The 27,646-nt window shown below is 32.5% G+C and overlaps 1 protein-coding gene across 1 annotated transcript in view; it reads left to right on the forward strand.

Annotated features, from left to right (window-relative positions):
• The window catches only part of LOC146993124 (sentrin-specific protease 6-like), a 180,513-nt gene extending 153,271 nt beyond the window's left edge, over nt 1-27,242 (forward strand). The window contains exons 11-13 of the mRNA XM_085807767.1: nt 420-570; nt 24,091-24,335; nt 24,452-27,242. Coding sequence (XP_085663893.1) covers nt 420-570; nt 24,091-24,335; nt 24,452-24,488 — 433 coding nt within the window. The 3' untranslated portion in view covers nt 24,489-27,242. The remainder of the gene's footprint in view (nt 1-419; nt 571-24,090; nt 24,336-24,451) is intronic.
• Nucleotides 27,243-27,646: the final 404 nt, after the last annotated feature.

The following is a 27,646-nucleotide window of genomic DNA, read 5'->3' on the forward strand; positions in this document are numbered from 1 at the left end:
TTAGCCTAGAAATGAATTCAGGTCATTTAGCTGGTAACATTACACCCCGTTTCTGTTTTGCTTGAACTTTTTTTATGTATAAGAATCCTGAAAATCTAAATCATTCATCAAAACTTCTTTTGAAGTCTTGAAACTTAAGTACTTTCTTTCTTTAAATTTGGAAAACTAAATCAATTTTTTTTTTTTTTTTACTACATACATTTAGATAAATATATATTCATCAAAAGTTACCTTATTCAGTTTTCCAGATATTATTTTTCAAGAAAATAAGAAAATCCATACACAAGAAATTCATATTTTAAAACCTCTTTTTAAACGCTGTTTAACTGTGTTTTAGTGTATGATTATATGTCAGTACTTCCTTTTCCTAATGAATATCATCTGTAATTGTTGATTTTGTAACTGTTTCATTTGTACAGCTATTTAAATGTAGAATGGACTTCAAAGAAAGGAAGTAGAAAAATTTTTGACCGCCATACTATGAATGAGTATATAATGAGATGTCCTCAGCAGACAAATATGCATGACTGTGGAGTATATTTATTGGAGAATTTTGAAAAGTTCTTTCAGGTGTGTATTTGTTTTTCAAAATGTTTATTTTAAACACAGAATATCTTTGAATGCAAATTTTTTTAAGTCATTTGAATGATATTTTGCATCAACTGTTGAAAGTTGAGTTTTGTTTTGCTATATAACTTTTGATAGCAAGTCAGAAAAGGTCTTTTACTGTATGCTTTATTGCATGAAGATTAGCTGATTTTTGGTTAATTTATAAATCAGATTTCCTTGTATCTTACCCCCAGTCTATAGCACTAGGTTCCGAATTCTGAAAATTAAGAAATATTTGCATAAATTTTCTTTTCCTCTATTGTATAAGCTAGTTTTCACCTGTGGGGGTTAGCTTGTCGGTATATTTTTATTCAGCACATTCAATTTATATTACCATTTCATCCATTTTATTTACCTTGCATTTATTGTTTGAAATGTATTTGTTTAGATTCTGTACCCAAATATGAGTGAAAATAAGCAAAATGATGCTAATTGATTGGCTTAAGATTACCACAAATTTTTTATTAAAAAGTCTACAAAACAAAGCATTGTACACTAAGGTTATGCTTATATAATTATATAAAATATTTTTGGTGATGTTTATGACTTCATATTGTCACCATGATATTAGAGCTTCACTTTTCATATGAAATGAAACTTAAAAAGATATATATACTAATAAAATATTTTAAAAAAAATGTCATGCTAAAAATATATTCTTATTATTTTGTAAATAATTTTACTTTTTCAGAATCCTTTCAACTTTAAAAATCCAATGCCAGACTTATCAAACTGGTTCGACAAAAATAGGATAAGAGAAAAAAGAAATGAAATTAAAGAACTGATTTTGAATCTGAAAAAGGAACAACTGGCAAACTCTGCCACAAATGCAAGACAAATCAGTTAGAAATAGTTTCTGCATTACCTGTTACAGCACAACAGACTGATAACCGATGATGAAATAAGATCATACCATTATTATTCAATATTACCCCCCATATATTGTATCAGAAGCATACACTGCTGTATGTAAAGTATTCAAGTTTCGTGTGGGTAATCTATGATGATGTATGTATATGTCTATTGTTATTTGGAAAGACGATTTAAAACAGTTTTACAAAACAAAATTTTAAACATCAAGTAACTTTCACACGAGGTCTATACGTGCTGCACAATTCAAATGTGAAATGTGCTTGATAATTTTTGGACCATCCTGTGCATGGACATTTTTCTGTCAGTTATTTTTATAATTATAATATATTATTTTCACATCAGTTTTCATTTTTATACTTTTTGCTCATCTTATGGAGTTGTGTAGTGTAGCTTGCATTTTGCCTAAAAGAGATGTTTAATTTATATTGTGATCGTAATTTTGTATAAAGCAGTATATTTTATCCTGAGTATTTCTGAGAAGGTATTTTTAGGTGAAGCTTCTGCTGTAAATGGTGTGTAAAAGTGTTTTTTAAATATTTCTTAAAACTAAAAAAAATGGTATGCTGTAGTAGATGTGAGAAAATTGAATTAAAAGTCAAATTTTGTGCATCCTTAAGATTTGATAATAAAATGTTATAACATATCCATATTTTGTAAGATTAATTCATTAACATTCTGATGTTCCAACCTTTTATCTAACAGCTAATTGTGTTGGATCCTCATGAACAGGTAAAGGAATAATCGCTTTAGTTCAGAAACATAAAACTCAAGAAGGGTTAATTACCCTTTATTTCTCAAAATAAGAACTTAACATATAGCTCCGAGATCCACGTGGAATAAGAAATCAAACTTAACTAATGCTTAACTAAAAAGATATAGCCGAAGCTATCAAGATTTCTAAGTAGTTGGCCCCTAAATATCTACTAAGCTGGCGAAGCTATCAAGGGCCTCAATTATGGCCGAACATAGTAATAGCTTAGAGAGAGTGTAGCCAAAAGGCGAATGCACGCTAGTCAGAAACTCTGGCTCTCTAATGAAGTCAGTAGAACTTTCATTTAAATACCACTCTTACTTATTTGCATTAAACGCAATATTAGAAACACATTCTGGTAGGAAATTGTAAGCTGAAATTAGAAGGGATAGGGAAGTATCATTAACTAAAAATAGCTGTTAAAAACTTAGGATAAACTTTACATCATCTATTGTGAAAATTTACGGAACAAATATTAAAAATGCAAAACTAATTGACTGCAGTAAAGGCAGAATATATTATGAATATAGGTACTAGATATGCAGTACAGTTATTAAGTATATTACCTACATTATCACTGTTTGATCTCTCTGCTATAGTTTCAAAACTGGAAAGAAGTTTGCAAATTAAGGTTTTCAGCTCTTATTAATAGAAACATTAAAAATAATGACAGTTTTACATATAAAAGGTAAAATTATTTGACATCCATTGTGTGACATGGCAGAATTTAATAATAGCAAATGTTGTTTCTACATAAGCTAGTTATTTATGAAAGATAGTGATATAAAATTTTAAATACAGTACAAAGTCCGTAATCTGGACTCGTCGGGACTTCGGCAATTCCGGATTAGGGATTTTTCCGGATTATAGATCATCAATTTAAATCTGGTAAGATGGCATGCAGAGATTATACCATTAAAAATATGAAACTGTAATTTATGAAATAAAGAGCAATTATGATGTAAAGGGTATCAAAATTTACAAAAAAGCTTAATATTTATTTCTTTACTTTATTAAACATTTCTTTCAATATAAGTTGTTTAAGTTGCTTCGTTTTTTGTGCTAATACTTTCTCTGTAATTCCATAAACAGACATAATTTCTTCTTCAGTTACAAAGTTCCAGTGTTCAAGTCCTGTAATTGCTGTGTCGAGAATACTGACTAACTTGTCAATTGAAATTTTTTCATTTTCAATAACCTCTCTGTCACTTTCTTCACTATCGGAAGTGGTACATTGAAACATTCTTTCGCTTTGTAGATCCTTTGGCAGCTCCAGAATTGGAAACTCTTTTTGACATAATCGAAAGTTCAAGCTAAGTTTTTTTAAAACTGCTCTAACAGTCTGTAAAAAATAATAAGCCAGATCCATTTAGAAGATTAAGGCACAGTAGTCTGCAACATTAACTGAAATGCCTTATCGGTAACGATAATTTTAGCCTAGCTTGTACGGGCTGTTATACATTAAATGTGAATGCATAAATGCATTATGTGCATGCATAAACACATACAAAAGAAAGTTTTGGCTTTGAGGTCTGGATAATAGATCATTTCGGATTACAGACTTTGGACTGTATATGTATTTTGTTGTGAGTAATTCAGTTATTTCATGAAGTAACTGATCAGATAATCAATAATTCCACACTTAAATAGTTAACTGAATAATACAGCCTACAAAATAAAATAATTTATACAAAGCTATGATAAAAGCATTTGCTACTACAGGAATTACTAAAGTGGCACTTAAACATTATTTCTAAAACAAACACATTTTTTAAATTCCTGATTGGTATCTAAACTTGGGTTGTAACAATGAACCAGAGCAATTTCTTTATACCCTGCATTTCTTATCTTCATTAATTTTTGTTCACAGACACTGAATTGAGATGGAGAATATTGCTATTTTATCTGGTGGCTGTTCACATTTGGAAAAAAAAAAAAAAAAAAAAACTTCATTATTTTCATGATAACAACTAAAATAGATTTGGCATCACTTCTTCCTATGTAAACTTCAGGTTCTGTAAGCTCCACAGAAGTTTCAGAATGTGATTTTTCTGTCATTCATTTAACCATCTTAGCTTGAATTTCAGTACATTATTTAGAATTTTTTCTTTCTGTATGGATATTCAGTTGATTAAAACACAATTTTGTCTTCTAAACATAATACATTGTTAGGCTCATTACATTTAAAATGAACTAGGTTCATCTTACTAATTATGTTATTTAACCTTGTTTTTCAGCCGATACCTCATTATCGGTGTGTATTGAAGTCCTCATTAAAGTCAAAGCATCTTGTAATTGATCTTCATTCAATGTATCAAATGCTTCCTTCAGAATAGAAACTTGATAGTACAGCTCTAGCTGTGCAACCAACCTTAGCTTCTAAGGGGAACCAGAGTGATATGCTGTGTTTTTCATGAACTAAATAAAGTTAGCAATAATGTAATAAAGAATTACTCCAGAAAGTGCATTACTTGTCTTGCATCCGTATCATCAATATGCTATGCCATGATTAGCTGTCTGAACATTGCTTTGGCTATGTCTTGGTTTGTCATGCATGAACTTAGTTTCTGGCCAGGTTACAAGAACAGATTTTGAACATAAAAAATTCTTTCTGCTCTGTCTTTGTTAACCAACTGAACCTGGAACAGTGGCCTGAGAAATGTGCTGTGAATTTAATCATATTAGAAATTTAGATTACGTTAAAACTTTCCTGAATTAGGTTTTGATATCACCAACAGGAGTGTTACAAGGTAATCCTCTCAAAATGCCATAACTGGTTTAGTTTTTGCAGCATGCATAACATAATGTTGAATACCATTCACTTCTAAGTACTGTATAGTTTCTATGTGATCATCAGCTGGTATCATTTGGGAAAAATTTCAGAAATTCACCTCTGTTTCTGGCTGTAACAATAGCATTAACCTTATCTTTTAAGTTTCTTAACAAATTCCCTAAAATTTAGCTGTGGTATCAACACAAATAGGTTAATTCTGGGTGCCTTTGGAATATCCATAGCAATAATTTCTACATCATTATTTACAATTTTCTCACCAGTAACATTTTCAGGATTGTTTACATTATCATTTTCCAAAATATAAATTTATTTCTAGAATTTTTATTACTGTTGTTTTTTAAGATTTTTCTCAAGGCATCAAGTTTTCTGTGGGCAAACAAAACCATCACTTTCATTCAATGTAGTATACAAGGCCATGTTGTTGGGGGGGGGCAGGGAGTGAATTGCACACAGTATTAAAATTTTTAGGCAAACCTTCTTTCACAGCATTTGCATAAATTTTATAGTTTTTAAAAGTCAGTATCATTAGAATTTTGAGCACTTAACAGCTACATCTGAATTTTTACTAGAACTAGGAACATTTAAAATTTTACTTCTATTATCAAAATCATAATTTTTACTACAGCATGCAACATTGGAAATTTCAACACCAACATCATAATTTTTCATAGAACCTACCATACTAGAATGTTCACCACAATTAACACCGTCCTTAAGAATATTAGCACATGAATTTACATTAGACTTATTACATGCCTGAAAAATTCACACTTCTTTCCAATATTTTAATCTCGTCTTGCATGGCAATAACTTCCAGTACAATAATAATGTGGCAATAACAAATCCAGTACAGCTCTTATACTGACTTGCATTCTCTTGGGGAAGCTTCTTTTTTAGGAAGTCATCACACATTTTTCGAATATAATTGATAGAGTTCTGCAAATTCCACTGAAAGTTTAGCACATTAATAAAATCAACTTGATCATAATATTCCTTATTCAATAAATCTATCAGAATTTGATGCGGTTCAGCATGAGTATAATCAGTATAATGGTTTGAAATATCTTATTTATAACCGCTCTTAAAACTTTTGTTTGACGCCATGTCGAAAAATGCACACAAAATTAATAAATATGAACCCAAAACAACTCAAAGTACATGAGTATTGCTCTATCAGCCTCCTGCCTGCTTTACTGAATTATTTGGAAGTGTAATTGTAATTAGATTTAACAGTTTCATCTCGGGAAAATACCATATGTGACCACCAAATTGGTTTCAGAAGCTGATTCTCCACAACCCAACAAATCTCTAGGATAGTCGAGTTCATAGGAGAATGCTTTAATAAGAAATAGCTGCAGGTCTCTTTTTGGATGTAGTTAAAGCGTTTGATAAGATTTGGCATTATGACCTCCTTATCCTACTTACTCTCACTATCTGCCACCAAGCTTAATAGACCTCATCTCAAATTATCTAAATCAAAAAACCTTCCACTCTGAATTAAAGACAAAACCGCACATGATAATTAATCAGACAAATTAAAGCTGAAGTGTCCCAGGGGTGAATCTTGGCACTTCTGCTCTTCAATATCTTCATTAATGATATACCCAATGCCTTAATCTCTTGCTATGCCGACAATACTGCCATCTTTTGTAATTCACTCAATCCACAAATTGTTGAGAAGAAACTTCAAGATACCTTTAATATAATCTTCCCATAGTTTAACGGATGGAAGATCAACGCAACAAAATCATCTGCCATCTATTTTAAAAGATATTTCACAAGACAACACTATCAAGACATCACACTAGATGAAGCAGTAATATCCTGTGACACCAGGATAAAGTATCTGAGGAGTAATCTTGGATGAAAAACTCACCTTTAAATCTCACGTAATTTGAAGCCAGAGATAAAGCTTTATTGAGTATTTATCCATTAATTGGAAGAAATTGCCCAGTTTAATCTTAATACAAAGAAAATTCCATACTTACAATCAGTTGGACCTATTCTATTATACGCTGATGATGCAAGAAACAATAGATTAACACTCAAAAAAATTCCAAAACAAAGCACTCCATATCATCACCAGTGCTCCTTGTTTTACAAGAAACACTAATTCATAATGGTTTGAATATGAAACCCACTGACTCCAAATTTCTGCGATTTACTCATGAATTTTACAATAACTGATAAACGCACTCAAGACATAAAGCAAACTGGGAACTATGATTATACCATCCTACAGCCTCGCAAAAAAACCGAGAACCATCCAATCACAACAGTGAATGGTGAAGTTTTCAACTTCGGATGTTTACTTATTTTTGCAGCATGCTCAGTAGCCATGTGGTGTTAGTTAAGGTTCAGGTGAATTTTTTGTACAGGTTCAATCCCAGCCGAACATAAAATATAGCAAGGACTTCTAAATATTATTTATATTTTTTTTCATCTACTGCATCTTCAAGAATTATTAGTGTATTATTTTCCAAGATAGAATGAAATGCTTATAATTGCTTAAAATGTGTGATAGGATTTTTCATGACAAAATTTTTACATGTTTACTACTCTAAAGAGCCTACTGTGCAAAGGTGCATAAGTCTTTCCACTCTGTCGAATTAAATTGTTTCGACTTTTAAACCCAAAGAGAAATGTGAAATGGATTGATAAAGGACCTCTAATATGAATGACGATCCACTTCAGGAGAAGAGCTTAAAAGTTAGAGCATGTTCTGTCTTCTAGCCAAGTCTTTGTTTTAAGCCAAATTCTACTACGTTCGGCCGTATTGTTACGTGCCTACTTGTATTTGCCAGTGAGCTTGAATAAGGACCAACTCTGTTAATTATTTCTGAACAGCTTCGGCTAGTTTTAGTTTAGGTAGCATTAGATCAGTTTCTTATTTTTATCTTACGTTAAAGCCCAAGTAGAGTCTTCCTATAAGCCCAAGAAGAGCCATGTGTGAATCATTACAGAGTTGAATAAAAGGGTAATTTAACCCTTCTTTGGATTTGTCTTTGCCACTTGAACTTGGTGATAATTCGCCACACAATTCATAGGTATTCTAGCTGCTAAGAACTTTCAATTTAGCTAGAACATTATAATATATGTATATCCTTTAGATGTATAGCTATCAAAGTAAATATCACTGGGGAAGTAGGAAAAAAATAAATAAATCACCAAATCAGTCCATAAAAAATATAAATGTGGGAATTATTATATGTTGGAATAAAAGTTGTGATTACTTTCCAGTGCTGAAAGAAACAAGACTACAGCAAATAAGACCAATAGCCAAATTTCTGAAAAATGTAATGAGTAGCACAAAATGAGAAACTGTTGGTAGTAAAAATACAATAAATATTTAACGAATGCTAAAATAATGTTTTTCATTGTAAGTCAGCTCTCTTAAGTGGTATAATTATATAGCGCTAGCAAAATGGCCAATATGTACTTTCCACGTCCTGATTTAAACCATGCTGGCATTCATACAAGTCGTTATACAAAATTGAACTTAATAACACATAAAAATATCAGAAACAACTTAGTCCAACAAAAGAATAAATGTAAACAGCACACTCACAAAAAAAAAAAAAAAAAAAAAAAGGCAAATAGGAAGAGTTAGAAAACAAAATGGCGGTTTGAAAATGATGTCTTAATCCACAGCAGTTAATAATGTATCCAATTTAGTCTTACAAGTTCAGGAATGTTGTCCACTTACAAGTGTGTTTATTATTGCATATTTATTTTTTCTGCTTATTAAACATACAAAACAGTTTTCACATTTTTTAAAATAAAACATAGTAGCTTTCGTAAGAGTTCTTAAGTCCACTTTCATAGTTCAAAAGATTAGTAAAACAATGACAGCGCCCTGTTCTGCCCTATCCCTTGAGTGCGGGATCGAATCCAGGAGAAGGCATGGGTGTTTGTAAATATATAGTGTCTTTGTGGTATGGAAAACACTATCATACATAAATTCCTTTCAAGAGACTGGTGGTAAGGGAGAAAGGTAGGAAATGATGAGAACAGATTCCTCAGGGCATTCTCCATGAAAATCTGGTGGAGCTGGACAAACTCGTACTGTTGGCCTAAGCCAACGACAGTTACAGTCCTTGCTTCTTGGCCACGATAAAAGCCACAGATCTGATCTGGCTATAAGTTCAGATCAGAAGGATTAGAAGCTACAATAACGAAATAATAATAATATCTAAACATATATTTTATTCTTGGTGATGCAAATTAACAACTAATAAATTATGATGAATTTACAATGCCAAAAGACAAGCTGGTCATCAAAGAAAGAAACAAGAATTTGAAACGTTGTTCAGTTAGAAAGGAAGGATATTAATTGGTATTGGATTTTCAGTTAAGATAGTTTAATTCTTAACCTTTACTAAGGCCCTTCCTAATAGCTGAAATAATTCAATGAGGATTTAACAAACGATTACAGACTGTAATTTTAAAAAGGCTTTCGTAGAGATTCATGAAAATATTTTCTATATTTATTTAATTTAACTATATTTTTAAAGCAATTTTTCGGTTTTGATTTTAAATTATGTCAAATTCATAATTTACATGAATTGACAGTAGGTAGAACTTTATTTAAGTGTACCAGTTGTTCTGCTTTTGATACGCTGATGCCACTCCTATTACTGAAGAAAAGAAACTATTTCTTTATATATAAACATATCTATAAAGAATTACATCAACCTTTATGAAATGTAGTCTCTAAACATACATCATTTAATATTTTTAACTAGAGAAGTAAGTACATACAAGATGTAAATATTTTTTGAATTAATATTTAAAAGATAGATGCCAATTATTTTTATGATGCAGCAATAAAAATAAAATGTAAAACATTAGCAATTTGTTTTTGTGGGTAGAAATCAAATTATAATTCCTTGTAATGAACACAAGTAGTTTTTGCAATAAAACTATGTGCGAATCATATTCCAAAGAAATATCTTCAAGTCTTCCTCATTATATTAGTTATTTTGTAGTGTCATTATGTTATTTCGAAGCAGGGTAAATGAAAAATGAGCAACGCCTTCACTGGGACTCGAACAACGAGCCTCTCGAATACGCGCCGAGCGTGTTGACCACTACACTTCTAAGGCATGCTAAGAAGGCAGGAGAAATACCTTATATACTCCCCCTTTTAAAGGGCGACTGGGGTTTAGGGGACCCAATCGCCAAATCCTGGTGGTGGAGCATCATCATCCACTACCTTTTTTAGTTTGGGCGCCACTGTAGACACATTAGGTATTTTTGAAGCGGAAGAGATGAAAAATGAGCATTGCCCTCGCCGGGACTCGAATTCGCGTCGAGCTTGCTGACCACTATTACTACGAAGGCAGGCGGGAGAAATGCCTTATAATTTATGTTCTTGCTCTTCAAAATGGACAAGACCATTGAACACTGGTAATTCGCGTCTTCGGGATTTTCCCTGTGTAGAGTATGAGCACTAGCCAGTTCTCCGAGAAGAAGAATACAAAATGAGAAAGCCTTCCAGGAAGTTTCCTGTTAAAACACATCACATGTTTTCCCGCAATCAGTTAAACCAACCTGCTCAGCAGTGATCAAGTTATTAAAGCTGCTAAACGTTCTTTCATATCAGGTAGAATTGTTGTTACTTCAAAAGAAATCTGGGGTTTCTGAAATACTGAGAGGGGAAATATTTTCCTGCTAAACGTATAAGAAGCTTTCAGGTTTCACCTGTAATAATAGCGATTTAAGCAGTTGCATTTATTCTTCTTTGTGCTTATCTATATAACACTCTTCCTTTTTGGATGGAAATTTTAATCTGGTAGCAAACTAAGAAATAGGCATATCAAAGCTGGAAATAATCTATTTCGCTATAATATTTCAATCTTTTTCACTGTAATATTTTTCTGTGAAGATTCGACGAATCCTCCATATTTACATTTTGTTAAAAGATTCATACACAATTCTATTCTTGGAGCTAAACAAGATGGGAGAAGTACCCGGTTCCGGTGCTTCTCAATTTTTAAGATAAATTACACCGAAGCCCTAAATAAGATAAGCTCCGGTACTTCCTTTTATAAAACTGAAACACAATTTCAAGTGGGGAGGAAAAAAAAAAAAAAAAAAAAAAATAGAATTCCTAACCTTTTAGTTTAGCAATAAGCGCAGACCTTGCAATACTCTGTTTTCCTAGAAATACGAATTCATGAGAACATGAGACGTTCAAGTAAAGTGCTCACATGCGGAAACCTTTCCCTTTAAGAAGGGCAATAAATAAATTTGGAGAAATTTGTTTAGGAACGCGAAAATTTCTCGCCATGCCATTGTATCTAGTCTATTGTTATCGATGCAGTTAGTTATCCTCGCAGGAAGGAAAATTTGTGTTCTTAAATATGCGTTAAGTGACAGCGAGTACAATATGAGCGTAAAATGTGTGTTCTTCAATGTGCGTTAAGTGACAGCGAATACAATAAGTGTGCGTTAAGTGACACAGCTAAGGTGATACTGAGATATTAAATATTGATTAAATAACAATTAATGAAAACTAATTAAATAACTATTAATTAATTTGATAATAATTAATTATTTAATTTTAAAATTATTAATGAGTTCAATAGGCATGCTAATGCTTTTATTTATCTAGTTACTCTTGTTCCTCTTTGATGACGGTCTTCCATAGGGCTCCGGCACTTCTAATTCTAGAAATTAAGCCCTGGTTTTATCCAACTGAAATCTCCCACCTATTGGCACCAGCGGTGCGATTAGCCGCTTCAGCTATTCGCACCAACATTAACCATGCATGCGCTTTGAGTTGTCGGATCCTTCATTTGAACCGAATCGAAAAGAAGAAATCCTAAATACGCGAACTGCTAAGTCTGTTTTCTCCCGAACGGTTGGAATAGCTTAAATGACTGATTTTGGAAAAGGGGGGGGGGACTAAAACCTCGTTTACATTTTTTGTACTTCTTAGAATACATTTATATTCAAATAATGTGTTTTGCACAATCAAGATTTTTGCTCATTCCTCTTTGAAATTTTTCGTTTGAGAAAAGCTAATAAGAATTAGACAGAGTATATCTGTGTAGAAAATTTAGACATGAAATAAGTTAAAAGCAATAAAATAAACTATTAAATTAACAATTAATCATATAATACTAATTATTAACAATTTTGTATTTATTTCATGGATAACTTTGATTTTGAAATATGGCATTTGAACTGATAAACATATGTGGACACTGAAAACGTGATGCATATATAAGAATATTATAATTTTCAATAAGTTTTATTATTGAATAATAAATTCTCGCAGTTCTATGCTATAAGACGAGTGTCTAAGTTTGATATATGAATATAACTTTTATGATGACTGTTTATGAATATGTACTTTCTTACATTCAAAGGTAACATATTTGCACAATACCGTTTCACGATGTTTAAGACCCTCGTGAAATTTTGCGATCTCGTTTTAATCAAAACAGCAAAATTTTCATTTTCGTACAGTTTTTTTGCCCTTTCATATTAAAAATATGTGGAAAACTTGTTTCCACACAAAAGGCAAGAAATTTGTTTTTGTCACATTCATCGTCCTCAAGTTATGTCAAACAAATAACACGTAAATTTCAGTAACAATAACTAAAAATTTATTAACTCTTTGCACTCGAGCGATGCCTCTGAGGCACCACTGCATGTGATGCGATAACTCGAGCGGTGCCTGAGAGACACCATTCAAATCGATGTGTTTGACCTAAGGCAAAGCACACTAGGGCTATCTGCCTAAGGGGAGGGAGAACTTTCTAAGGGAAACTGGCTCGTATACACGTTACACATGGGGAAAACCACGAAAACACCCATGCAGCCAGCCCGTTTGCGGGATTCGAACCTCGGACCGAACTACCAGTGTTCAGCGACTTTACCGCTCGGCCGCTGGTGGGCCTCCTCGGTATTATGAATAGTACCAAGAAGAATAACAAGTATTTAACAAACTAATTTTGTAAAGTACTTGTTAAAGTTATTCTTATTGTATCCTTTGTAACTAATTATTGATTAGATTTTGTGCTAGATTAGCATTCTAGATAAAATATAATAGTATAAAACATCAAAGTAATTGGCATAAAAAGACCTGCTTCCTTTACTCACACTTTTGAAAAATTAAATAACTATTTTAGGTACTCTGAATAAAGCTATTTTGTCAAAATTAAGGTAACAATCTTATATACATTTATTTAATTGTAATATAGATATAAGTATAAATTACAAAATTATTTAAAAAATATCTATTATATTGAATCGGAAGAGAATTATAACAATGTCAAATTTACAATTAGGCAAAAAATCAAACGTAGGTTAGCAGAAATGTTGCCATATATGTCATATATGTTTAAACCTATGTCAATGTAAAGTTGTTTTTTGAGTAAATTTAAATAGCTGCTATTATAGTTATCTTAGAAGCAGCGTAAAAATTCTCTCAGTTAGCATGCAAATAAAGAAATGATTAGAAATAAACGTGCATTAAATAAAAAAACCTGCAAATAAAAATAAAAAAAACCACGGAACTTTATGTTAAAAGAGTAGCACATTTTATCTATTATTTTAAAATTGAGTAAGCATTATTAAATTTTTTAATGGTTCAGTCTAAAATTCATAAAGCAGTAACATTACCTCTTCCAAATTATAGCTATCTTTCACACACAGCTCATTTTAAACGCTGGTTCAAAAACGCTAATTTCCAAGCTGTGAATTATATTGGCGCGCTCAGCGTCATCATTTCTACGTCATCACTTCTCACTTTCTGCTTCAGGGGGAAAAGCTCTATGAACTAGCCCTTCTCTTCTAAGTCCTGGGTGCGAATAGTCTCATAGGCTATTCGGACTAAGGAGGTTAGAATAGGATTCGGATCAAGGAGGTCTCTTCCAACCTCCTTGATTCGGACCGTCGGTGCGATTAGTATTATTTTTAGCCGTGTTTTATAGTTTCTGAAAGTTATTCAGAATTTATAATATTTTCCGGTTTTATTGCACATACGAGGCCTGTCTGGAAAGTTTCTGACCTAACAAAGAAAAAATATATTTTTTCTCCAAAATTACCTTTTTTTTTCAACATAGTCTTCTTGTAAGTCTGTACATTTCTTCCAGCGATGCTCCAATCCCTTTAACCCGCCCAAATAATATGTGTAATCTTTCTCTGCGAAGTAGTTATTAACAAAGTTCATAATCTCCTAATTTGACGAAAATCTTTGTCCTCCAAGTGCTTTAGCTTAGGGAACAACAAAAAAAAAAAGTCACTTGGTGCCAGGTCTGGCGAATAGGGTGGGTGGTCAAGTATTTTAAATCGTAATTCATAGATTTTCGCCATTGCAAGCATTGAGGTGTGAGGTGGAGCATTGTCTTAGTGAAACACTTTTTTTTTCTTTTGTAAATGTGGCCGTTTGCCTGCAATTTCTGCCTTCATCTTATGGAGTAACGTTGCATAGTATACTCCGGTAATAGTTTTTTTTTTCCTTTTCAAGTTAACCTATTAAGACAAAACCATGGCTGTCCCAGAAAATTGTTGCTATGTCTTTCCCAGCAGAAGGAGCAGTTTTTGCCTTTTTTGGAGCCGAATCTCCCTTTGCACTCCAATGTTTTGGCTTCTAAACTGTAATGATGAATCCAGGTTTCATCTACAGTGATTACTAGTCGAGAAAACTCCGATTAATTGAACCTGAACTGCGCCAACAGAACGGTGCAAATGTTCATTCGGACATTTAGTACAAAGCGAGCAAACGCAGCACCCAACGTGCAGTCAGCTTACCGATATCTAAATCTTGGTTCAATATGTGGCAAACACGTTCTTTAGACATGCTCATAGCCTATCTCTCTAACCTTGATTGGAGGGTCGTCCAGCACCATTTATTGGATTTTAACGATGTTTTCGTAAGTAGTTATTGTTTTTGGCCGTCCTGAACGTTCATCATCACCAAAGCTGGTATAAATTTAGCTGCCCCATATTTCACAGCAGTAAATGGTGGTGCAGAGTTCCCGTACACAGAGCTTAAATTGCGATTTTAAAATTTGAATTTTTGAGATAAATCATAACTTTAATTGAAGCGCACTGCAGACCTAAATAAAAGGGCTCTAGCACTTCCTTTATGTAAGTGAACTACAATTTCAAAAGTCAAATTTTATTTTAACAATAGATGAGGGTTCGTACGGTCATTAAGAGTCCTTAAAAGTCCTTATGTTTTATGGAATCGATTTATTTTCCTTAAAAGTCCTTAATTTCGACAAATTCGGCAGGAGGTCCTTAATTTTAATTATCTGAAATTTCTATCCGTTTTTACGACTTCCATTTTGAATATGAATTAGCATTTTGGACAAATATTTTTGGCGATTCATTGATAAATTATGGTTATCTTTTGAATGGTTGAATAGGTTTGTAAGGATTATGTTAATTTTATTAACAGTTAAATTTTTAAGTTAGAGTTGCTTTCCTGTCAAATTATTAACTTACTACTTCCGGCCAGAATGTAGTTTTGGAATCTTGCTGAATATTTAATGAGGAGGAGCGGTATTTAAACCACGAAGTTACTTACTGAGTCAGAGAGAATCAGAGTTTCTGATTTACGCGCGTCTGCCTTTTTGGCCACTCTCTCTCTCAAAGCTGTTATTACGCTCGGCCGTACTCAGGCCCTTGCTAAGCTTCGTAGTCAAATAAGTTAAGGGGCCAACTCGATTTGAACCTTGATAGCTTCGGCTATACTTCTTTTAGTTAATCTTAGTTTTAGTTTAATTCTTAGTCTTTTAAGTTCAAGTCCAAGTGCGGGCTTTGCTTGTACACTCCCAGGCGGAGTTTTGTTAAATCTTATTGGAATAATAAAGGGTTAGTTACCCTTCTATCTTGTTGTTTCTTGTCACCGAACTCAAGCGATTATTCGCTTATCAGTTCTTAGATTCTTCACTTCCAACATTAACTTAGAATTCCAAAGTGAGGAACTCTACAGGTTCATGAATTATAATTTCTCTTCCTCTTTCTAATATAAACGGTAAAACACTCAAGTTTCTGAGCAAGAAGTTGTTCTTGTCTTGTCCATGTTACATAGAACAATGGCTACCAGAGCGTACTCCGAAGAAAGGTTGGACTTCTATTTTCCATTTCAGACTTTGACCCACCCCTCTCCCCTTCTAGCAGTCCACACGAGCGATTTTTCGGCTCGCCGTATATTTAGAGTGCTGCCATGCCACACCAACACTATGCATTTAATGATGAATGTCTTCTCCGGAATTCGAACCCGGGCCCTTTGGTACCGTAGTAGGCTCCCCTAACCACTATACCGTCTGAGCGATTGAGCAAGAAATGAAGCAAGCATTTCGAAATTATTTCATTTTTTTATAATGAAGAGCTCTTAAACAACTTTTCGCTTTTGGAAATGTGAATTCTTTATTAAAAGTTTTCAAATTTGGCGACAGAAAATTTTTAATTCGGAAATCTGGGAATTTTTCGACGATATTTTTTAAAACGTTGTAAAATTGATCAAGCTTATTAAAATAATGCTAATATATTGAAATTGTATTCAAGAAATAAAATTAAAATGAAAAAAATGTCATTTTTCCTTATCATATTATAAAGTGACACTACTTTCCATTTTGGCGACTTATTATACAATATTTTGAATCTGAAACATAAACAAGGTAATAAATGCTTAAATTGCGTTTTAACACAATTTATGAAGCAATTTATAGCAAAAGCAAAATAATTATTTGATTAATTAAAAATAACTTTGTTTAAATTTTTCATGGTAAGAATTTTCCCCATGCAATTGTCTCAATATGCATCAGTTTTCTTTATAAAATTAATTTGACACTTCCCCCCCCCTCTGATATTTATCAACATATTTCTGGCTTTATGCTATTACCGAATTGGTAGGGGTAATTTTGCTTTAGGATTTTAGACATTGCAACTGAAAAGGTTCAGAAGGATTTGAAGGCAAGATTTAAAGATCCACGAATCTAGAAGATTCCAGAAAAATGTCTTCATGGTATTAACACGTAATGAATTTATTTCATAGTAAGTTTGTGATGAACTTTTAGTTTTTGAGGAATTTTCGGAAAGAACAACGAGAACATAATATTTGAGTGTTTTACTTCTGATATTAGAAATCTTTTTCGCAACAGGTTATTCTTCCCTTTGTTTTCTCTGCTTTACACTAGACACAAGCATGGAAAATATCAAAAATGCTTCTAAACATATCACATGGTCAAGCATTATAGAAAGGACTTTCTTTATTAATAAAGAAATTGAAAACTGACAATTTAAAAGATTCATCTAATATGTTTTAATGCATTATCATGCACAGGGCTGGCACTAGGCATTTTCCCACCTGATTGCACTCTCTGTGGATCCTAAATTCTGCTGCCTAGTGGCTTCCTAAATTCTAAAAGTTTGCCATTTCTAGATTTTGTTGCTCGGTGTGTCACTAAGTTTTAAAAATTCTGTTACAACCGCTCTGTAACCGGCCCTTTCCATATATCATTTCATACTTATTCTGAGTGTTCATATTACTAAAGAAATAAAATTAGCACCTTTTCTAAATGCATTTCTAAATGCACACATTCTAAATGAATTTAGATTTTTTAGAATAACAGAAATCTTTAAATCTAAAAATTCTAAAATAAAAAGGAAACGTACCGAATACGTAAAGCGCAAGAAAATTATTCGTCTAAGGTATGTACAGTTATTATTATGTAAATTAAGTAGTTGGTAATGATTTCAACCTTTGCTATAATTTTCACTTTCCATTTCCTCACCAGAATGAAAATCACTTAGTTAGTTTTTAAACTAAGGTTGTTGGGGTTCTAAGACAGAATTTGTTTCTGGCCTCCGCCTGCTCGCTGCATTAGTTCCTACCAGCTCTGATAATTTGCAATTATTCTTATTTGCGTTATATTATTACCAATATTTGAATTTGCTATGCAATAACTACGTCACGACGAGTTACGAGTTTGTTACGAAGTGTTACTGAGCCAGCTTAGATTAAAATTAAACTGTATAGTCTTTGACTACTAGTCCACATTTTTAGTTTGAATTTGATTGTTCCTGTTTAATTGGATCACAGAAGTTTTAGTTGATTTTGCTAGAGTAAGAACATGCTTTTATGTTCTAAGGTCTTTTTAAATACGAGGTTTATTTAAACCTTTATCTGACTTTATAAGTTACTTTCAGACAAAGCGATAATTTGCTTCACTGTTAGTGGTTTTGAACTATTTTTTAACTTTTATCAGATCAAGTAAAACCTCATAGATACACATTCGAGAGATTGACAAGTTAGAAGATAAAACATGCAGAAACTAGTGGGAATATTGGTTTGCATATTGAAATAAATTTTTAATTGTTAGAAAAGGTGCTTAAAGGCAAGGAAATCGGTATAAATTAGCCAGAATGTATGGAAAGGCTTCAAATTAAAAAGATGCACAAATATTTTGTTGAGTATTAAATGTTTTGTAGCTTTTAATGTGCAATTATCTTAATATATTTTAAGAATCAAGGTTATAAATTGCATGTATTTTAAACTGTGACATGTTCATACATTGTGATTTTAGTAGTGCTTTTTTAACAAATATTTTTAAAAAATACATTTAATAGTAGTCATGCAAATCTATAACGAATAAGGGTATCTAACTAGCTAATTTAATTATTTGTAACTAACTGGTCACCCTTAAAAGTTATCTCTGCGTATTAAAGTGAGTTATTGTCTTTCACTAATTTTTACCATCGTCACAAGATACTCCACATGAATGTAAAAATTAATATAAAACTTAATTCTTTTCATCTAGTGAGACTTAAACCAACGTATCACCTTTGGTGCTTTAGTGGCTCATTGGAATCTTAAAATATAAGTAGTATCCCCCCCCCACTATAAGAGGCGGAAGTGATGCCAGAGAAAAAGGGGCGTGGCCTCCGCCATTTTGTATCACGTGAATGACGTCCGCCATTTTGAATCGCGTGACCGTCGTCCGCCATTTTCCCCACGTGGTGTCCCTTTGGAATGACTCATCCTTTTCCCGCCATGCTTTCCGTCCTGAATCGCCGGGGTATTCATTAATTTTATTCTGTAATGATTTATGAATAATTTCATTAACCCCTTCACGCCGGGTAACGCAAACGCGCGCTTATCGCGGAGGCCGGCAGTGTCTTACGGCAGTGTCTGTCAAGGGCCGGGGGCTTTTTTGCTATTAAGCCTAAATCCATGAAATTTCCGAAGTATCAACGCATTGTTTAATAATGCTCTATAGAGTATTTAAACGGTTTATGCTTTATAAATATTTTATATATATACTTTAATTACCTTATTTCTTGTTTAAATGCATATTTTACACATTTTATTTTCATTACTCACCATTTTATGACTTTTAACATTATACATCTGAAAACTAAATATATTACTTAAAATTCTCTTTTCGTATGAAAAATTTGAAACCAGGGATCTAGACACAGTCCTGCGTTACATTCCTTGCACTCGTAATAACTCATTTGCCGTTTTGGAGGACTTTTCCGGGAATGTGAACAAACGAAGCATCGTCGTCTCATTTTCTTATCAGTCTCTTCTGAATAAAGCTTTGGAAAATGTGATAGTGATACTACGTTACATAGTATGACTATCACTACTATCAGAATCAATATCTGAAATATTTTGCATCATTTCTGCTATTTCATGCTCTGTTGAACATTTTCGACGCTTCGACATTGCAACGGTAAAAACAGAAAGAATTCACGTCTAACAAGATCTAATCATTTTCTAAATACCTGAACTGCAAACCGAAATACCCAACGCTTTAGCAAAAATAAAACTTCTCTACTTACAATAAACAACTACCACGTGCGAATTTAAAGAGACGGCATAAAGCACGCCATTCGGAAAGATTTATTTCCCCTTTTGTTTATATAATCACAAACACGTGTATGTGAGTCATGCTTCTCTCATTTCGAGTAGAAGGTCTAATGTATATGTATCTGAAACCATATGGACATACAATGCCATCTTGTGGCAGAAATTATAGTTTTTAAAACGTTCCAGGACACTGGCACAAATACGTGACAGTCGGCGCGAAGGGATTAATTATTATTTAACTTAACTAATTAAATTCTGAATCACGTGGTCCTTGGAGAACATTAGCCATTTTTTTTTGGTCTTGTACGGTGATTCATGCTGCCCTTCACGGTGAACACGCAGTTTCAAAAAGTACCTGGATGTCGAAATCTCCAGCTACGCGCTTTACCACTGAGCCACGTTCTTACTGCACTGAGATAACTAAAAATTCGTACTTATAAAAAAAAGGCAAAGCGTTCAACGAATTTTTCTTTTCTTTTTTTTTACTGATAGAAAATTTTCTTTTAAACGACGAATGGGGCAGAAGATATATATATATATTTCTTTTTAATTTTTTCGAACATTGATGACCTTCTTTCGGAAAAAATAAAAGACTAATTGTGCTTAATTTTTTTTTTCCATTTATCGAATGATTTTTTTTTTTTCTAAATGGGCGATTTCATTTTCTAATGGGAAGAATTTTTTCAAAATCATTTTATGATTTGCAGCGAATGAGATGAATTATGATTTTGAAACTGTATTGATTTTTCTTAAATATATGTTGCTGCTGGCTCCATCTAGAGTCCATAACATCTACTAAAGTTAACTGGATGATTAAATTTCTGTGGACCAATCAGAAAGCAGAAAAATGATGTCAGAATTTTCAGACAAAGTAAAAAGTTCGAAGCCGATTCTCAACTGCTGGATTACCTCCGAAATTCATTACTTGCTAAATTTTGGAAGTTGTTACCACGCGTTGCTTATTTAGTTTTGTGTTTGCTTTGTTGTACTGTTGTGCATAATGAAACGTCGAGCTGCAAATTCATGTTTATCATCGAAGAAGTTTTGCTGTGCTTCATATGACGAAACTTTGCTGAAGCTTGATTCTTTGTCAAAGAATATGTTTCACCTCGGAAGGGATATTTTTGTGACTGTATCGTGTTTTTTAGGTTTGACTCGTGTTCACGTTCGGAAATATGTGACTGATGACAACGATTTGCTACATCCTATCAAAGATGGAGTTTCGCTTTCTCCTCTAGTATATAAAGAATTATGCGATCATACCAATACATTTGGTTCCTTTGAAGGTTTCGATAGTGTTTTTATTGTGAAGAAAGATGTGTGTGTTTCAAAACAAAATGTCAACGATGAAATAATTATGTCACTGCAAAGATTGTTCCAAAGAAAAGATTTACGATTTGAATTCAGACCGGAACGTGTTCTGTTGAGGAAAGAACATTTACGCAAACTGGACTCCATATATAGTGAAATATGTGGTGTCGCGAAGGAAACACGCTCCCCCCCCCTTATTTCTAAAACTCTTAACTATTTTGTGAAAAAGCAGGTGGTTGGTGATACGCATTTTAAATTGAATGAATATGCTGGTGATCCAGACCGTCCAAATGGATTTCATGAGCTGCAGGACTCTTTGTGTAAGTGTATTGAAAAAGTTATTTTGGTACTATTCGGTTTTGAGGGCCGTAAAAAATTGCAGGGAATATGTATGCGCAAAAGCGCCAAATCTAGAAAACGCGCCTATTTAACAGCGCGCCAAATCTAGCGTACGCGTTGATTTCTGATTGCGTAAGTTTATATAGTTCTATATTTCTTAAGACGCCATTGACATACTAGATTAATTTTTAAATCCTTTTTTGATTTTAAATCCTTTTTTGATATCCTATGGATTTAACAATTTGGGAATTGCCCATGACGAACATTCGGCAATAGAATTTTGGGTAAAGTGTAGAATCACCCACTGCTTAACGCGTTTTTAAGAATTGCACATACTCGGTATCCATGTGCACATCGACCTATTTTCACTTAAAAAAAAAAAAAAAATCCTAGAATTGCACAAAAATGGCATTGCGCCCACCCTTGACTTTATCTATGTACACATCGACCTATTTTCACTTAAAAAGTAAAAGAAAATTGACAAAAATTCAATTGTTTTTACCCTTGTAAAAAGCGGCAAACAAATACGTGAGCGAATCTGCCCTTTACCGAGAATATTTTCAAAAAAAAAAAAAAAAAAAAAAAAAAAAAAAAAGGCATCATTCATTATAGAAAATTACGTTTGAACAACCAACGAGATGAAAATATGCTTTAGCAATAAGTCGGTAGCGAAATAGCGATGCAGGCATCCATTCATTTATGTTTAGCAATTTTTATATAAATTATAATAATAATCTGAAATAGTTATTCACTCTTATGCTTCCTTTAAGTCATGTTTAGCCTTTTTCATATAAATTATAATAATAAAATAGTATTATATGAAATTAACCTTTCATCTAAATTAAAACATCAATCTTAGATAGATATTTACTATTATACTTCCTTTCTTGCCGCAATTATTTTTGGCAGCATTGGCATCAACAATAGTTTGACGATTTTTTACGGCCCTCGAAACCGAATAGTACCGTTATTTCTAAAAAAAATTCAGAACTTTTTGTGTGTTTTGGTTGCAAACAAGGGTTAAATAATCAGCTCGGACAGGAATGCTTATCAACAAGCCGTGCTGAAAAATGTGAAACTTATTTTGACCAGGCTTTGTTTACAGTTAATTGGCCTGAGATAGCAAAAGACTTCATTCGTCAAAATGAATGTAATATAAATTTTAGTAAACTAATTGTTACTGATGACTTTTTTGATGTTATTAATGTAAATGCTGTACTGAATATTATTCAAAAATTTTATGTATGTGAAGAAACTAATTTGTTTAAAGATTTACTGAATAGTTCTTTTTGAAAAATAAAATAAAATATTAGTTTTTATTCACTTTTTTTTTTTTTTTTTTTTTTTTTTGCTTTCTTTTTGTTTCAAAAAATTGTATACTTTTTGAGTGACTCGGCATGAATTTTAATTTTCTAACTGTATATTTTTACTAATAGATATTAATTAATATTTTGAAAGAGTATTGCAAAAAAAAATATTTTATAAGTAGGAGGCACTATATAAATGAATATCAGTGTGGTGTCAGTCGATCATAACATAGTTGCTATAATGAACGCAGCTCTTATTCAGACGTATCGAGATCCTCAAGTCCCCGGGAGTTTCGGTGGTGTTACTGCTTTGCATCGTGCTTTAAAAGGTTGCGTGAAAACAAAAGACATCCAGAAATGGTTGCAAACCAAAGATTCTTATACTTTGAGCAAGCCTTTAAGGCACGCATTTCTCAGGAACAGAGTAATCGTAGGATGTTTAAATAAGCAATTTCAGTCTGGCATCTTTTAATAATGGGTACAAATATTTACTGACATGTATAGATATTCTTTCCAAATACGCCTGGGCTATCCCTCTCAAAGATAAAACAGCCATGTCCATCAAATCTGCTTTCGAAAGGATATTTTCGGAACGTACACCCGAATCTTTACAGACAGATGCAGGGAAAGAATTTACCAATAAGCAAGTTCAAGATTTTTTTAAAAAGAAAAACGTTCACTTTTTCAAGACACACAACGCTACCAAAGCTTCTGTCGTGGAACGGTTTAATAGGACACTTAAAACTAAAATGTGGAAATACTTTACCGAAATGAATACACGAAAGTATATTGATGTTATAGATAAACTGATATACAGTTATAACAACACGTGCCATCGAAGTATTAAAACAGAACCCGCATCTGTTACGTTACGAAATCAAGAAAAAATTTGGAGAACGTTGTACGATCAGCAATCAACACAAAAGCCTGTTACTTCAGATTTAAAAATTGGAGACACGGTACGCATCAACCGAGAAAAAATGCTCTTCGAAAAAGGATACGAACAAAACTGGACAAGTGAAAAATTTTTACAATACATAAAATAATTAACCGAAATCCTATCGTCTACAAATTAAAAGATTTAGTGGGAGATCATTGGCACATGGGTGACCGAAGAAGTCAAATTAGCAGTGAAAAAAGGTTACTGTATAACAAAAGTAAGTATTTTGGGTTATTATTAGTATTATTGAATGTGTTATACTAAATGTCACAGCATGTATTTGTATTGTATATTATTATATTCATATTCCCACTATCTTTTTTTCAGATTTATGAAGTGTACCATTTTTCTCAATTTACGGATGCTTTATTTCAATCATATATCAACTTGTTTTTAAAAATAAAACAAGAAAGCAGCGGATGGCCGGCCGATTGTGTAAGCTTGAACGAACGAAAGCGCTACCTTGAAGCCTATTTTGTGCGAGAGGGTGTACAGCTTGATGAATCTAATATTAAGAAGAATCCTGGAAGACGGCAAGTAGCCAAATTGGCTTTAAACAGCTTCTGGGGACGGTAAATAATTATTATAATGTTTTTAATAGAAAAAGTTGTCTCACATCTTTATATCATTTTATTATTTCTTAAAAAACAAATACTCATTCTTTTCATATTTTTTTTTTCCTTTAAAGATGGGGAATGAACCTAAACAAGATACTTTTGACTTAATGTTCATACTTTACCTGATTTCAATAAAATATTAGTAGATCCAACAAAAAATGTAAGTTTTGTAATTTTATTTTCTAATGTAAATTAAGATGTATATTTTTAAATGATTAATCTTGCATCCTGCTGCATCTTTTCCTCCAAATCAAAGACTTATATTTTCCGACTCCTGAAGTAGCTGCTGTGCAGTGGGACTATAAACATTATTTTGTTCCACAGGACACATCTACAAACCTGTTCTTGGCAGCTTTTACTACTGCTTGGGCAAGATTAAAGCTTTATAGTGAAATGGAGAAGTTGGGCCGTGCTGTGTTGTATCATGACACGGATTCAATTATATACGCAAGCGATTCTACCAACGATCCGCCTCTTGGTAATTTTTTGGGGGAGTTTACAGATGAACTCAATGAAGATACCATTACTACATTTGTCTCTGATGAACTTCATTTCATTTTTATTTTTTATTAGGTTGATCTTTTATTTTTTTCTTGTAGTTTCTGTAGCATAATTTTTTCCCCATTCAGGAGGACCTAAAAATTACGCTTATGTAACAGCACGAGGAAAGACTTGCTGTAAAGTTCGAGGTTTCTCCCTCAACTTCAAAAATCAACAGATTGTAAATTTTTCGGAGATTAAGAATTTAGTGTGCTCGATGGATTGAAAAACAACAATCGCCATGTACGATGAACATAAAATCACGAGAGATGCCAAAAGGAGGAAAGTTTTAACTAAGGCAGAAACAAAATTGTACAAGATTGTTTACAACAAAATGGTGCTAAAAGAAGATTTATCTACTGTTCTCTACGGATTTTAAATGGTATGGATCTAATTTTTTTTATTGCATGGTTATTATTGGATTCATATTTTTAAAAAATTAAAATTTTTTTGTCGTGAATTTTTAAAATGTACGATCTACAATTTTTTAAATTTTAATTAGCCTTTTCCTTAACAAAATGAGCATATTAAACTTCACACATTTCTGAAAATCATCAGTGTGCAGAATGGAGTTACCCCTGTTGAAGCACCCTTCCACATCTCTCATCAGCGGCCCAACAGGATCAGGAAAGACCTATTTTGTGAAACGAGTCATCGAAGAAGGTATGCTTTCACTTATGCCTCAGCGTATAATTTATTGCTATGGAGCATATCAGCCTATTTTTAGTAAAATGAAAAATGTGCATTTTGAAGAAGGTTTGCCATCAAACCTGAATTCCCTGCAAAATGCACTCATTATCATCGACGATTTAATGTCTGAATTAGCGAGCGATACTCGTTTAAGCAAACTTTTTACGAAAGGAAGCCATCACCGAAATCTTTCTGTAATATTTATTGTTCAAAATTTATTTCAGCAGGGTAAAGAAATGCGAACAATTCATTTAAATTGTCATTACATGGTGTTGTATAAAAATCCTAGAGATAAAAGTCAAATCGTGCATTTGGCAAGGCAGATGTTCCCCGGAAAAACACAGGCTTTTCAAGAAGTCTTCCAAGAGGCAACTTCAAACCCTTACAGTTATTTATTAATAGATTTAAGACCTGAAACCCAGGAAAGGTTGAGGTTACGTACAGGCATTTTCCCTTCAGATAAGCATTTTGTTTATGAACTCCGTTAGTTGTTAGTGCAAATAAGTTTTTTTTTTTTTCTCCTTTAGTCATCGAGTTTGAAGTTTTTTTCAATTGAAAGCTCTCATTTACATTGTAAAAAGAATACATTTGTAAGATCGAAACTTTCTTTTTTAGAAAATTAGGTTACTTAAAAAACTTTTGCCCTAAAATAAAATATTTGCACAAAAGCGACTGCTCATGCGACCTTTATAAAAGAGAAGGCGTTGTAAAACTACTAATCTTTTGCGGTCCAGATGTCGAGCCTGGAACATCTTAGACTCCTAGGAAAAGTAAAGTTAAAAAAACTCTTCTAAGAAAATGCCCTAATAGTGTTATTAAAAGTGTATGTGAATGTGCTTTAAATGTATTACAGGGTAACGTTCCTTTGTCTAAAAGACAGAAACGGAAACTTGCTGTCTATAAACGGACTTTGCGAAAGTTAGGCGATAAAAAGGTACCATTATTTTAAAAAAGGAGACTTTTGATACAAAAAGGCGATGGTTTTCTTTCGTTGCTCATTCCTGCAGCAGTTTCTGTACTGAGCACTTTAGTTAATGGAGTTCGCTCGTAAATTTGTCCTTGTACCCTCGGATCGAGAATTAGAATTTGCTGAAAACCATCTATCAGATTTAGATCAGCAAATGAGTACCATTTTAAAAGAGAAATTTTCCGAAGATGAAAAGGCCAAGAAATACCTTCAAATACTTCAAAAGTATGTAACGTTTCCCCAAATGAAATCAGAAAGCGTCCAGAATACTAAAGAAGAAGAGAAAAAGATTACTTTGGACGAAGAAATTGTGAATTCCGCTCCAGAAATTCAAGAGTCTTGCCAAAAGAATTATATACTTTTTAAAACTTCACAATGATATTATCACATAGACTCCATCTAAAGAATTAATCATCAACCAACTTACAATTAATAAATCTAATATTCAAGACTTAGTGAATTATTTGTTAAGAAATCAACAAACCAAACCGATAGGTTATGCAGAGTTTAAAAATTTTTTAGCTGTTGTAGATTTTCCCAAGGAATTTGTAAAACACAAATATCTGTTTACAATGTATGCTAAACCTAAACATGTTAAAAAGAAAAGAAAAATGTATTCAACTTCTTGGATAAAATATTAAATAAAAGAAAGGATATCAATTAAATTTGGTGTATTTTTATTTGTGTGAAAGATATTTTTCAATTTCAGGTAGAGAAAAAAAATGATCCGGATTTTTTTTAAAGGTAAGTTATCCCCTACCCCTTAAAAATTTTGCGTATGTAACGAGTAAAATAAAATTCCAGTGGGAAAAAAGTTAATTTTGCAGTAATTTATAAGGAAAAATAATTCTTAAGTTTAAATGAAAAAAATTAATTTATTCTGTAACTTAAAATGTATTATGGAAAGTGAAAAAAAAACTTGTTTAAAAAAATCTGTAAATTATACTTAAACAAAGAACAAAAAATTCCAAGTAGATCAATGATATTTTATTTTTTTTAAATCATGTTTACACCGTATCTTTTCTTCACAAAATGAAATACATGAAAATCACTATTTCTTACAGAAAGA

This window comes from Stegodyphus dumicola, chromosome X1 (assembly GCF_044657685.1).
Source record: "Stegodyphus dumicola isolate Sdum_Otavi_A_Nest chromosome X1, ASM4465768v1".
NCBI classification, from domain to species: Eukaryota; Metazoa; Arthropoda; class Arachnida; order Araneae; family Eresidae; genus Stegodyphus; species Stegodyphus dumicola.